Source organism: Scyliorhinus canicula, chromosome 11 (assembly GCF_902713615.1).
Source record: "Scyliorhinus canicula chromosome 11, sScyCan1.1, whole genome shotgun sequence".
Lineage (NCBI taxonomy): Eukaryota > Metazoa > Chordata > Chondrichthyes > Carcharhiniformes > Scyliorhinidae > Scyliorhinus > Scyliorhinus canicula.
The window spans coordinates 3593793-3608495 of record NC_052156.1 but is presented as its reverse complement, the minus strand read 5'-3'; the positions used below and the strand labels follow the sequence as shown (position 1 = coordinate 3608495).

The 14703-nt window shown below is 53.1% G+C and overlaps 1 protein-coding gene across 3 annotated transcripts in view; it reads right to left on the bottom strand.

Moving 5' to 3' along the window:
* LOC119973719 (netrin-4-like) overlaps positions 1-14703 on the bottom strand; it is a 45331-nt gene that overhangs the window by 16308 nt on the left and 14320 nt on the right. For all 3 annotated transcript variants that reach the window (XM_038812120.1, XM_038812121.1, XM_038812122.1), the window contains 4 exons: positions 11704-11830; positions 10307-10495; positions 6985-7198; positions 2960-3093 (listed from right to left, as the gene is read on the bottom strand). In XM_038812120.1, the coding sequence (XP_038668048.1) occupies positions 2960-3093; positions 6985-7198; positions 10307-10495; positions 11704-11830 (664 nt within the window). The remainder of the gene's footprint in view (positions 1-2959; positions 3094-6984; positions 7199-10306; positions 10496-11703; positions 11831-14703) is intronic.

The following is a 14703-nucleotide window of genomic DNA, read 5'->3' as shown; positions in this document are numbered from 1 at the left end:
GAGGTGGTGGAAGCAGGGACGATAGTGACATTTAAGGGGCATCTTGACAAATACATGAATAGGATGGGAATAGAGGGATACGGACCGAGGAAGTGTAGGAGATTTTAGTTTAGACGGGCAGCATGGTCGGCGCAGGCTTGGAGGGCCGAAGGGCCTGTTCCTGTTCTGTACTTTTCTTTGATCTTTGTTCCCTATAGGAGCGATCCCCACATTCTCCTCACTCCCTGTGGGAGCGAGTCCCACATTCTCCCCACTCCCTGTGGGAGCGATCCCCACATTCTCCCCACTCCCTGTGGGAGCAAGTCCCACATTCTCCCCACTCCCTGTGGGAGCGAGTCCCACATTCTCCCCACTCCCCGTGGGAGCAAGTTCCACATTCTCCCCACTCCCTGTGGGAGTGAGTCCCACATTCCCCCCACTCCCTGTGGGAGTGAGTCCCATATTCTCTCCCACTCCCCGTGGGAGCGAGTCCCACATTCTCCCCATTCCCTGTGGGAGCAAGTCCCACATTCTCCCCACTCCCTGTGGGAGCGAGTCCCACATTCTCCCCACTCCCTGTGGGAGCGAGTCCCACATTCTCCCCACTCCCTGTGGGAGTGAGTCCCATATTCTCTCCCACTCCCTGTGGGAGCGAGTCCCACATTCTCCCCAGTCCCTGTGGGAGTGAGTCCCACATTCTCCCCACTCCCTGTGGAAGCGAGTCCCACATTCTCCCCACTCCCTGTGGAAGCGAGTCCCACATTCTCCCCACTCCCTGTGGGAGCGAGTCCCACATTCTCCCCACTCCCTGTGGGAGTGAGTCCCATATTCTCTCCCACTCCCTGTGGGAGCGAGTCCCACATTCTCCCCAGTCCCTGTGGGAGTGAGTCCCATATTCTCTCCCACTCCCTGTGGGAGTGAGTCCCATATTCTCTCCCACTCCCTGTGGGAGCGAGTCCCACATTCTCCCCACTCCCTGTGGGAGTGAGTCCCATATTCTCTCCCACTCCCTGTGGGAGTGAGTCCCACATTCTCCCCACTCCCTGTGGAAGCGAGTCCCACATTCTCCCCACTCCCTGTGGGAGCGAGTCCCACATTCTCCCCGCTCCCTGTGGGAGCGAGTCCCACATTCTCCCCACTCCCTGTGGGAGTGAGTCCCATATTCTCCCCACTCCCTGTGGGAGTGAGTCCCACATTCTCCCCGCTCCCTGTGGGAGTGAGTCCCATATTCTCTCCCACTCCCTGTGGGAGTGAGTCCCATATTCTCTCCCATTTCCTGGTTAAAAGCGTTTCCTGAATTCGACATTGGATATATTTCTGATTATCTGGTATATTTGGATCGTGGCCCAGCTAAAAAAAAGGAAACATCTGGGGCCAGATTCTCCGATTCTGAGGTTAAGTGCGGAGGATCCGTGGTAATTTACAGGGACAAAATCAGCGGCCGCGCCACATAAAGCTGCCGGCCTCCACGAAACACATGGCGGGAGAATGGCTGGGTCCATGGCCGCGCATGCACACGGCAACAACCTACAGCGGCCGGGGTGTAAAACATTGCCGTGCGCGACCTGACCTGCCAGATAGTGGCCCCCTGGCCACCCCCTGGCCACCCCCTGGCCACCCCCCACCAGTCCCTCCAGCCCTTGCCGATGCCCCCCTGGCCACCCCCCACCAGTCCCTCCAGCCCTTGCGGAAGCCCCCCTGGCCACCCACCACCAGCCCCTCCAGCCCTCGCGGAAGCCCCCCTGGCCACCCCCCACCAGTCCCTCCAGCCCTTGCCGATGCCCCCCTGGCCACCCCCCACTAGTCCCTCCAGCCCTTGCGGAAGCCCCCCTGGCCACCCCCTGGCCATCCCCTGGCCACCCCCCACCAGTCCCTCCAGCCCTCGCGGAAGCCCCCCTGGCCACCCCCTGGCCACCCCCCACCAGTCCCTCCAGCCCTTGCGGATGCCCCCCTCGCCAGCAGCCCGGCTCCCTCCTGACTGTGGCAGTGCTGGACACAGTCTGCAGCCGCCATCCCGGGTTCCCGCACGGCTACAAGTGAACCACGTGGTCGGGAATTCGTCCCATCAGGGGCGGTGTATTGGGGGAGGGCCATCGTGCCGCGATGTTGCCATTTTGGGGGGAGCAGAGCGTACGAATACTGCGTCAAACAGGCGACGCCCCCAATTTCGGCTACAAAAGTGATTCACCGCCCGATCACCGATTACAAAATCGGCGTCAGGGAACAGAGAATCTCGCCCCTTCTCTATCCTTACCCTCTTAAACATTGCATCATATTAAAAACCTCCTTTCATATCTGAGTTGTGCGAAGAAAGAGGCTCAGTCTGTCCTTCCTGATAGAACCGCAAAGTTCTGGGGGCCATCCTGGAAATAATCTTCATTCATCTTCTCCAGCCCTTCGATACAGTTTCCTAATCTGGAGTTAGAGTTGTGGCCGGTGGACCCTGTGTGTCTCTAACACAGTGATGTTACTGCCCTTCCCCTTCCCGCCCATTTCCAAACCCCCCGTGCATTGAGCCCTCTCTATCTCTGTAGCCTCCAACATTACAATCGACCTGACATCTCTGCACTCCTCCAATCACCAAGCACATCCCCCATTTCCATCCTTCCCTCCTCCAATCACCAGGCACATCCCCCATTTCCATCCTTCCCTCCTCCAATCACCAGGCACATCCCCCATTTCCATCCTTCCCTCCTCCAATCACCAGGCACATCCCCCATTTCCATCCTTCCCTCCTCCAATCACCAGGCACATCCCCCATTTCCATCCTTCCCTCCTCCAATCACCAGGCACATCCCCCATTTCCATCCTTCCACATTGGCTGTCTGGCCTGAAGCTACAGAATTCCCTCCGTGGCTCAACACAATACCCCTTTCGATGTGCCCAGTGCCAGATTCTGTCTGAAAACACTCCCAGGAGCCTTGGGAAGTTTTGCTGTATTAAAGGTGCTACCCAAATGCAAGTTGTTGTTGTGACCTACCAGAATGCCTCAGTGCCGAGAAGCCCTGCTCCTCTTGCCAACTCCAATCCTCCTCACTGCCATTGGCTGGAATGTCGATCACGCCAGGGATTCGGCTGCCAATGGGGATATTGTGAATTTGTTCATTTTGAAAGCTGCAAAGCGGAAACAGGACAAACAAAACCTGGAACAAATCCTCAGAAAACAGATGGGCTATTGCAAGGAGATTATTTGTGGACTTTCTATCCAAGGAGCACGATGTCACTGCTCGGAGACAGACCATATTCCCAATATGGATACCTTGGGGGACAGACCCCATTCCCAATATGGATACCCTGGGGGACAGACCCCATTCCCAATATGGATACCCTGGGAGACAGACCACATTCCCAATATGGATACCCTGGGGGACAGACCATATTCCCAATGTGGATACCCTGGGGGACAGACCCCATTCCCAATGTGGATACCCTGGGGGACAGACCTCATTCCCAATATGGATACCCTGGGAGACAGACCACATTCCCAATGTGGATACCCTGGGGACAGACCCCATTCCCAATATGGATACCCTGGGAGACAGACCCCATTCCCAATATGGATACCCTGGGAGACAGACCATATTCCCAATATGGATACCCTGGGAGACAGACCATATTCCCAATATGGATACCCTGGGAGACAGACCATATTCCCAATATGGATACCCTGGGAGACAGACCACATTCCCAATATGGATACCCTGAGAAACAGACCATATTCCCAATATGGATACCCTGGGAGACAGACCCCATTCCCAATATGGATACCCTGGGAGACAGACCATATTCCCAATATGGATACCCTGGGGACAGACCACATTCCCAATATGGATACCCTGGGGACAGACCATATTCCCAATATGGATACCCTGGGAGACAGACCATATTCCCAATATGGATTCCCTGGGAGACAGACCCCATTCCCAATATGGATTCCCTGGGGGACAGACCCCATTCCCAATGTGGATACCCTGGGAGACAGACCATATTCCCAATATGGATACCCTGGGAGACAGACCACATTCCCAATATTGATACCCTGGGGGACAGACCCCATTCCCAATGTGGGTACCCTGGGAGACAGACCATATTCCCAATATGGATTCCCTGGGGGACAGACCCCATTCCCAATATGGATACCCTGGGGACAGACCACATTCCCAATATGGATTCCCTGGGGGACAGACCCCATTCCCAATATGGATACCCTGGGGGACAGACCACATTCCCAATATGGATTCCCTGGGGGACAGACCATATTCCCAATATGGATACCCTGGGGACAGACCACATTCCCAATATGGATACCCTGGGGACAGACCACATTCCCAATGTGGATACCCTGGGGACAGACCACATTCCCAATATGGATACCCTGAGGGACAGACCCCATTCCCAATATGGATACCCTGGGGACAGACCACATTCCCAATATGGATACGCTGGGGGACAGACCCCATTCCCAATGTGGATACCCTGGGGACAGACCACATTCCCAATATGGATACCCTGAGGGACAGACCCCATTCCCAATATGGATACCCTGGGGACAGACCACATTCCCAATATGGATACCCTGGGGACAGACCACATTCCCAATATGGATACCCTGGGGACAGACCACATTCCCAATATGGATACCCTGGGAGACAGACCATATTCCCAATATGGATACCCTGGGAGGCAGACCACATTCCCAATATGGATACCCTGGGAGACAGACCCCATTCCCAATATGGATACCCTGGGGGACAGACCCCATTCCCAATATGGATACCCTGGGAGACAGACCCCATTCCCAATATGGATACCCTGGGGGACAGACCCCATTCCCAATATGGATACCCTGGGGGACAGACCACATTCCCAATATGGATACCCTGGGGACAGACCCCACTCCCAATATGGATACCCTGGGGGACAGACCACATTCCCAATGTGGATTCCCTGGGCTCGGTCTAACGGGAAAAAAATGTCCCGTTGTGGACCATTTAGAACATAGAACATAGAACAGTACAGCACAGAACAGGCCCTTCGGCCCTCAATGTTGTGCCGAGCCATGATCACCCTACCCAAACCCACGTATCCACCCTATACCCGTAACCCAACAACCCCCCCCATTAACCTTACTTTTTTTTAGGACACTACGGGCAATTTATCATGGCCAATCCACCTAACCCGCACATCTTTGGACTGTGGGAGGAAACTGGAGCACCCGGAGGAAACCCACGCACACAGGGGGAGGACGTGCAGACTCCACACAGACAGTGACGCAGCCGGGAATCGAACCTGGGACCCTGGAGCTGTGAAGCATTTATGCTAACCACCATGCTACCCTGCTGCCCCAAATGGTTTTTTTTGGGCGCTACAGTAGACTCTTTTCTTTTGGCTTTGCGAAGAACGACCAGCCAAGGCCATTCTTACCTTTATTTCCTGCACTGGCGAGATCAACACTTCGTCCAGGAAAAGATTGGGGTGCCATTTTTAAATGCCTCCCGATCTCCTGGCCTCTGGACCCCCTCGGAACACCCACCATGGCCTCCAGAACTCCCCCCAAACGTCCCAGCTTACCTGTTAGGGGGTCCTCGAGATTCCCCCTCACTCCACCTCATAAGGGCAAAGCGCACCCAGGTCTGATGCCTGACAGTGCCACCCAGCACCCTGGCAGTGCCACCCAGCACCCTGACAGTGCCACCCAGCACCCTGACAGTGCCACCCAGCACCCTGACAGTGCCACCCAGCACCCTGACAGTGCCACCCAGCACCCTGACAGTGCCACCCAGCACCCTGACAGTGCCACCCAGCACCCTGACAGTGCCACCCAGCACCCTGACAGTGCCACCCAGCACCCTGACAGTGCCACCCAGCACCCTGACAGTGCCACCCAGCACTCTGACAGTGCCACCCAGCACCCTGACAGTGCCACCCAGCACCCTGACAGTGCCACCCAGCACCCTGACAGTGCCACCCAGCACCCTGACAGTGCCACCCAGCACCCTGACAGTGCCACCCAGCACCCTGACAGTGCCACCCAGCACCCTGACAGTGCCACCCAGCACCCTGACAGTGCCACCCAGCACCCTGACAGTGCCACCCAGCACCCTGACAGTGCCACCCAGCACCCTGACAGTGCCACCCAGCACCCTGACAGTGCCACCCAGGCACCCTGGCAGTGCCACCCAGCACCCTGACAGTGCCACCCAGCACCCTGACAGTGCCACCCAGCACTCTGACAGTGCCACCCAGCACCCTGACAGTGCCACCCAGCACCCTGACAGTGCCACCCAGCACTCTGACAGTGCCACCCGGGCACCCTGACAGTGCCACCCAGCACTCTGACAGTGCCAGAATGGGCTCCTTGCTGAGGTTCCTCGATGCCACACTCGGTCAAATGCTGCCTTGATGTCAGGGCAGTCACTCTCACCTCACCTCTGCCATTCAGCTCATTTGTCCATGTTTGAACCAAGGCTGTAATGAGGTCAGGAGCTGAGTGACCCTGGCAGAACCCTAACTGAGCGTCCGTGAGCAGGTTATTGCTGAGTAAGTGCTGCTCGATATCTCTGTTGATGACCCTTCCATCACTTTGCTGATGATGGAGAGCAGACTGATGGGGCGGTAATTGGCTGGGTTGGATTTGTCCTGTTTCTTGTGTACAGGACACACCTGGGCAATTTCCCACATTGCCGGGTAGATGCCAGTGTTGTAGCTGTACTGGAACAGCTTGGCTAGGGGTGCGGCAAGTTCTGGAGCACAAGTCTTCAGTACTATTGCCTGAATTTTATCAGGACCCATAGCCTTTGCAAGTGAGGGTTTCCGACGAGGGTGTTATCCTTTATGATGTGATGGCTTCCACAGTTGAATTGCCAATCAGCACTTTCTCTGGGCTCAGAGGGAGGAATGATATTACGCTGAGGGCTTCCTTACCCCCCCCCCCCCCCCCCCCCCCGGTTAAGTGTCACCATGTTCTGGGGAGGAGGAGGTATTGGGGAAAGGAGTTATACTCACTTGTCCAGACACTGACCAGTTTGGGGGTCGCAGGCTCTCGCGCAGTCACAAGGCTGACAGCCTGACTCTCCAAATCCCCAGTACCCCAGCAGGCAGCTGGCACACTGGGGGTCACCCACTCCAGGCTTGCAGTAGCAGTACCCGCTCTTTGGGTCGCACTTCCAGCTCCTGTTAAAGGTCGAATTCGTCGAGCCCAAGGGGTGGCAAGAACAAGCTGAGGGGAAAGGTCAAAGGTTGAAATGGCAGGGTGCCCACCAATCCAAACTCCCTCGCTCACCAGCCCACCAATTGCAAATGTGATTCTCTTCCCGTCCCCAAAGCCCAATTGCAGTTCCTGATTGTGTCCACAAGAGGGAGGTTCCGCTGAACCTTTATGAGGCCCTGGTTAGGTCACAACTGGAGAATTGGGGCCTATTCTGGTCATCATACTTCAGGGAGGATGTGAGGGTCTTTGATGGGGTGCGGAAGGGATGGACTTACCCAAATGCTTCCAATGTTGAAGGGATTTATCCTCAAGGTTCGGTTGGAAAAGCTCGTCTTGTTCTCATTGGAGTGGAGAAGGTAGAGGGGAGAGTTGATCGAGGGGGACAAGATCCTGACAGGTTCAGAGAAGGTGGACAAAGAAAGGCTGTTCCCATTGGCTGATCGTACAAGGCCCAATAGGTCATTGATTTAAGGTTTTGGGCAAGATATGTCGGGGAATGGAGAGGAGGAGCTTCTATACGCAGTGAGTGACAGTGACCTGGAACCACTGCTCTCGAGGTTGGTGGAAGTGGAAACAATGAAAGACTGAAAAGGAAATTGGGTGGGTACGTGAGCAGGGCTGTGGGGATCGAGTGGGATAGCGGGACTGACTGGATTGTTCTACTGAGAGGCAGAATGTGCTGGATGGGCTGGAGAGCCTCCTACTATGCTGTACTCTATATATGCTATACTATACTCAATGACGATCACTTCTGAGCCCTCGCTCTCTCCTATGATATCACCCCAAATTCACCAACCTTTCTGGTTCCATCCATTTCTCAAACTCACAGGCAGCTTCTAGTCCCCCTCGTCACAATCAAACCGAGCTCGGTTTCTACCCAGACATTCCCTCATGGCCCCTCCATTACTGTTAGGACAGGCTGTACACGATGAATTAGAAAACAATTCCTGATCTCACAAGAAAGTCCACCCACATTGTACAGAAGCTCTGAATTAACATTGTTTGTATATTCGTTCATGGGATGTCGGCGTCACTGGTTAGGCCAGCATTTATTGCCCATCCCTAGTTGCCCCCTTGAGAACATGGTGGTGAGCTACCTATGTGGTGTAGGTACACGCACAGTGCTGTTAGGGAGGGTGTTCCAGGATTGAAGGAACGCCGACATATTTCCCAGTCAGGGTGGTGAGTGACTTGGAGAGGAACCTCCAGGTGGTGGGGTTCCCAGGTATCTGCTGCTCTTGTCCTTCTAGATGGTAGTGGCCGTGGGTTTGGAAGGTGCTGTCTAAGGAACCTTGGTGAGTTACTGCAGTGCATCTTGTAGATGGTACACACGGCTGCTACTGTGCGTCGGTGGTGGAGGGAGTGAATGTTTGTGGAAGGGGGAGCAATCAAGCGAAGCTGCTTTGTCCTGGATGGTGTTGAGCTTCTTGAGTGTTGTTGGAGCTGCACTCATCCAGGCAAGTTGAGAACATTCCATCGCACTCCTGACTTGTGCCTTGTAGATGGTGGACAGGCTTTGGAGGGTCAGGAGGTGAGTTACTCACCGCAGGATTCCCAGCCTCTGCATTACATCCAATGCAGAGCTTTTCAAGTGTAGCCACTGTGTAAATGTGGGAAATGTGGCAACTGGATATACACAGCAAGATCCCACTAACATCAATCTGATAAGGAACAGATAATTTCTTGGTGATATTTGTTGAATGATCAATTTTGGCCAGGAAACCGGGGTGAGCGCTCTGCTCTTCTTCAAAATGGCACCTGTGGAATCGCCAGCATCCAGCTGAGAGGGTAGGAGGTGTCTCATCTGAGGGGGGGGCCGCTCTCGACAGTGCAGCCGCCCCCCCCACCCCGCCCCCTGCCACTGCTCAGTATGACACGGGGGTGGGCTACGTGCACAACCCATGTCCCAGAGCTGAGAAGGTCAGTACGTGGGGCTGAGAACAAAGAGAAACAAATATGGGGAGGACATGCAAAGTGCTTTATGGATACGAGATCCAAGTTCATGGTAAGGAGTTACAGGCACCAGTGGTGGGTACAGGGGGACAAGCTTCCGCCCAGAGGAACCCGTTTCCTGAGAAATGGGAACCAAATATCCCGATCGAGAGATTCCCAACTATTCAGAAAGAAGATAAATTTCAACTTGCTAATCAAAGAAATCCTTTCATTTCCTGATGTTTTTATTTCCAATTATGCAGCGCTTCCTCAGTACTGACCCTCTGACAGTGCAGCACTTCCTCAGTACTGACCCTCTGACAGTGCGGCACTCCCTCAGTACTGACCCTCTGACAGTGCAGCACTCCCTCAGTACTGACCCTCTGACAGTGCGGCACTCCCTCAGTACTGACCCTCTGACAGTGCAGCACTCCCTCAGTACTGACCCTCTGACAGTGCAGCACACCCTCAGTACTGACCCTCTGACAGTGCAGCACACCCTCAGTACTGACCCTCTGACAGTGCGGCACTCCCTCAGTACTGACCCTCTGACAGTACGGCACTCCCTCAGTACTGACCCTCTGACAGTGCAGCACTCCCTCAGTACTGACCCTCTGACAGTGCAGCACTCCCTCAGTACTGCCCTCTGACAGTGCGGCACTCCCTCAGTACTGACCCTCTGACAGTGCAGCACTCCCTCAGTACTGACCCTCTGACAGTGCAGCACTCCCTCAGTACTGACCCTCTGACAGTGCAGCACTCCCTCAGTACTGACCCTCTGACAGTGTGGCACTCCGTCAGTACGGACCCTCTGACAGTGCAGCACTCCCTCAGTACTGCCCTCTGACAGTGCGGCACTCCCTCAGTACTGACCCTCTGACAGTGCAGCGCTCCCTCAGTACTGACCCTCTGACAGTGCAGCGCTCCCTCAGTACTGACCCTCTGACAGTGCAGCACTCCCTCAGTACTGACCCTCTGACAGTGCGGCACTCCCTCAGTACTGACCCTCTGACAGTGCGGTGCTCTCTCAGTTTTGGAATGAATGTGTCAGCTTCGATTTTGTACTCAAGTCTCTGGATTGGGATTTGAACCCACAGCCTCACAAACATGAGAAGTTGCTGACCAGTGTTGAGTTACAGCTGCCTGTGGATCAAACATTCTCCGACTATCTGACAAAGTACTCACGTTTGCAGACATCCCGTGCTGATAACGACTTCTTGCGATCTCTGTAATAACCAGGTTGGCACCGTTGGCAATGCCGGCCCTTTGTGTGGTGCTGGCAGGAGTGGCAGATTCCCCCGCTCCGCTTGCCGGATGCCAGCCAGACCTTCGTGTCGAAGTGGCAGCTCTCTGCGTGGCCATGGCATTGGCATTCTGTCGGTGCAGGAATGCAGTCTCATTATCCATCCCTTCCCGAATGTGAAACCCCTCCAAGTCTTTAAGCCACATCCCCTGAGGTAACTGACCCAATTGACCGGGGTATCGGTGACTGGACTGGCCCCCAGCCCAAGGGGCAATGTGAGAATGCACAGCCTGGTTATTCCACCATGGAGACCATCACAGCTGACTTAATTCATCCCTCTACTCAATCAGCACAACTCCTTTGAAACATGCCAATCACGCCAGGGAACCCCGGCAGATCGTTCCCCTTCCAAGGACTTCGACTGTGGGCTATCCCAGGCCACTGGGGGGGTTTTGACCTCAAGTTGAAGTTGATTAGCTCACTGATCATCACATGGCATAAACTGACATCTCCACAATAGGGGTCTACGGTTACTTGTAGGTTGAGAGAAGGTGATCCTTGAGGTTCAGCACCTTCATATTAGTGGGTGAGATACAGAGTAAAGCTCCCTCTACGCTGTCCCCATCAAACACCCCCAGGACAGGTACAGCACGGGGTTAAATACAGAGTAAAGCTCCCGCTACACTGTCCCCATCAAACACTCCCAGGACAGGTACAGCACGGGGTTAGATACAGAGTAAAGCTCCCGCTACACTGTCCTCATCAAACACTCCCAGGACAGGTACAGCACGGGGTTAGATACAGAGTAAAGCTCCCTCTACACTGTCCCCATCAAACAAACCCAGGACAGATACAGCACGGGGTTAGATACAGAGTAAAGCTCCCTCTACACTGTCCCCATCAAACACTCCCAGGACAGGTACAGCACGGGGTTAGATACAGAGTAAAGCTCCCTCTACACTGTTCCCATCAAACACTCCCAGGACAGGTACAGCATGGGGTTAGATACAGAGTAAAGCTCCTTCTACACTGTCCCCATCAAACACTCTCAGGACAGGTACAGCACGGGGTTAGATACAGAGTAAAGCTTCCTCTACACTGTCCCCATCAAACACTGCCAGGACAGGTATAGCACGGGGTTAGATATACAGAGTAAAGCTCCTTCTACACTACTCCAAATACCGTGCCCGCTCTCTTTGTGACTTCTCAGGAAAACTGCACAATTTATGGGTTTTTGCGCCTGACAACCAGGCCGAACACAGTTTTTCGGGAGCAACCAGTTTTTTTTTGAGAAATTGAGGTTTGATAACAATTGTTAAACTGAGCTGAGGTCTCTTACTTGCACATTGATTTGGTTTGCCTGTCATTCCATCCCCTGGTTGCCATGGCTGGTCATTGTAGAGAGGCGCGCACCTCTCACAATGGTCCCCTGCTGTATTGTGCCTGCAGACACACCTTCCGTGAACCTAAACAACAGGAACAGTGAGAGAAAGGCTGAGTGGACCCTGAAGGAGAAATCAGACATTTTCTGTTCAATGTTCATGTTTCTCAAAGGCCCAAACTTGCCTGGATAGCAATGGTGAGTTTAACGGCGACGTTTGCTGTTATTCATGTGTCAACGAATCAGCGAGAAAGAATTATTCTGTGCGTTGGTAATGACCACAAATGATTGGATGACATGCAACACTCCACTACTAACCTTGAGGAGATGGATGCTCAAATGAACCTCCTCACAGATTCCAACAATGTGTCACCACACAAAGTTAAACCTGCAACTTAGCAACGTCAGGATCTTTTTAATTAGCTTTGTTTTTGATGCACTATCAATTACGCCGAGACAAGAGTAGAATGTAATCGAGGCTTCATTACACAGAGATGTGTAGCCTCCTGCAGCAGCTGGCGAAATGGCTGCTGTACGGAGAGCACACATATTTATACTCCGCCTACTGGGCGGAGCCAGCAGGCAGGGATCTACCCCTGTACCTGTAGTACCGGGGCCTTACCCTAATACCCATATGTACAATATAATACAACAGTAGTGACGACCACAGTGTTTCTGAAATGTCTTTCCTCACCCCGAGCTTATCTCGCCATATCAACATCTTAATCTGTCCCATTCTCCGTTAAATACATCACACACGGGTATTTTCCAGGTGTGAGTCACTGGGCGCCTGTCCTGCGGAGAATTCTGTCTGTTTGCTGCCATTTCTCACTGCAGAGTGTCTGGAATGTGGGCACAGAGACGCAGTCTATCCATGGGTGATCATAGAATGATAGAATCCCGACAGTGCAGAAGGAGGCTATTCGACCCATTGAGTCTGTATCGACCCACGGCAAGAGCACTCTACCCAACTCCACTCCCCCACCCCAACGAACCTGCACATCCCTGGACACTAAAGGGAAATTTATCATGGCCAAAAGTCTCTTTGGACTGTGGGAGGAAATCGAGCACCCGGAGGAAACCCACACAGTCACGGGGAGAACTCCACCGGGCATTCGCACAAGGCTGGAATTGAACCCAGATCCCTTGCGCTGTGAGGCAGCAATGGTTCCCATTACACCCACCGTACTTCAACAATCTCGGTTCGGTATTCATGAATCGCATCCATTAACTGAAAATTTCAAAATTGGGGGGGATCAATTTTATTGGGTAAGGGGAATAAGGGGCCAGGACAGGTTTACAGAATCATAGAAAGGTTACAGTGGAGAAGGAGGCCATTCGGCCCATTATTTCAGTGCTGGAAATTAACTACTGTGCTACCATGCTGCCCTGGGGTCGGGGGCCTTTGTTGTTCGTGGTGTATATAAATGATTTGGAAGAAAATGTAGCTGGTCTGATTAGGAAGTTCGCAGACAACACAGGCTCCAGATCCTAACCACTCACTGTGCAAACTGCTGCTTCTCTTACATGGAATTAAAGTGCAGACCAACCATGAAGTAAGTGAATGGCAGAAGAGATTTGAAGGACTGAATGGCCTCCTCCTGTTGCTTTGAGGTCAGCTGACAGACCAGAGGTCGATTTTAGGCTCTGTGCTCTGCAGTCAGCATTATCAGGCCCTTCCTTCTTCCCCACTTCCTGCAAACTTCCCCAATTCCCACCCTCCCTCCACACCCGTCACCACAAGCAACATTCTCACCAGGATCCAAACATTGGGAACTCTCACACCAACTGAGCAGGAGAACTGGGATCACAGACGGGTGAAAATGAACAAGAGGAAATGGGAGAGATGCTGAATGAATACTTTGCCTCAGTATTCACCAAGAGAGGGACTCTGTGGATGAGGAGTATAGGGTAGAGTGTGTAGATATTCTGAGTCATGTTGATATTAATAAAGAGGAGGGGTTGGGTATCTTAAAAAGCATTCAAGTAGATAAGTCCCCAGGGCCTGATGGGATCTACCCCAGAATACTGAGGGAGGCAAGGGAGGACATTGCTGAGGCCTTGACAGTAATCTTTGTATCCTCATTGGCTACTGGTGAAGTTCCAGAGGACTGGAGAGTAGCCAATGTTGTTCCATTGTTTAAGAAGGGCAGCAGAGGTAATCCAGGAAATTATAGGCCGGTGAGCCTTACGTCAGTGATAGGGAAATTATTGGAAAAGATTCTTAGAGACAGGATTTACTCACATTTGGAAACAAATGGACTTATTGATGATGGACAGCATGGTTTTGTCAAGCGGAGGTCATGTTTCATTAATTTGATTGAGTTTTTCGAGGAAGTGACAAAGATGTTAGATGGGGGAAAGGCAGTAGACAAAGGTTGTATACATGGACTGCAGTAAATCCTTTGATAAGGTGGTAGACTGGTACAAAAGGTGAAGTCATATGGGATCAGAGGAGAGCTGGCAAGTTGGATACAGAACTGGCTTGGGCACAGAAGGCAGAGGGTAGCAGTAGAAGGGTGCTTTTCTGAATGGAAGGCTGTGACTAGCGGCATTCCATAGGGATCAGTTTTTTCATCATAGAATTTACGGTGCGGAAGGAGACCATTCAGCCCATCAAGTCTGCACCAGTGCTTGGAAAGAGCACCCTACCGAAGCCCACACCTCCACCCTATCCCCGTAACCCAGTAACTCCACCTAAACTTTTTTTGAACACTAATGGCAATTTAGCATGGCCAATCCACCTAACCTGCACATCTTTGGACTGTGGGAGGAAACTGGAGCACCCGGAGGAAACCCACGCAGACACGGGGAGAATGTGCAGACTCCGCTCAGACAGTGAGACGAGGCCGGAATCGAACCTGGGACTCTGGAGCTGTGAAGCAACTGTGCTAACTACTGTGCTACCATGCTGCCCTGGGGTCTGGGGCCTTTGTTGTTCATGGTGTATATAAATGA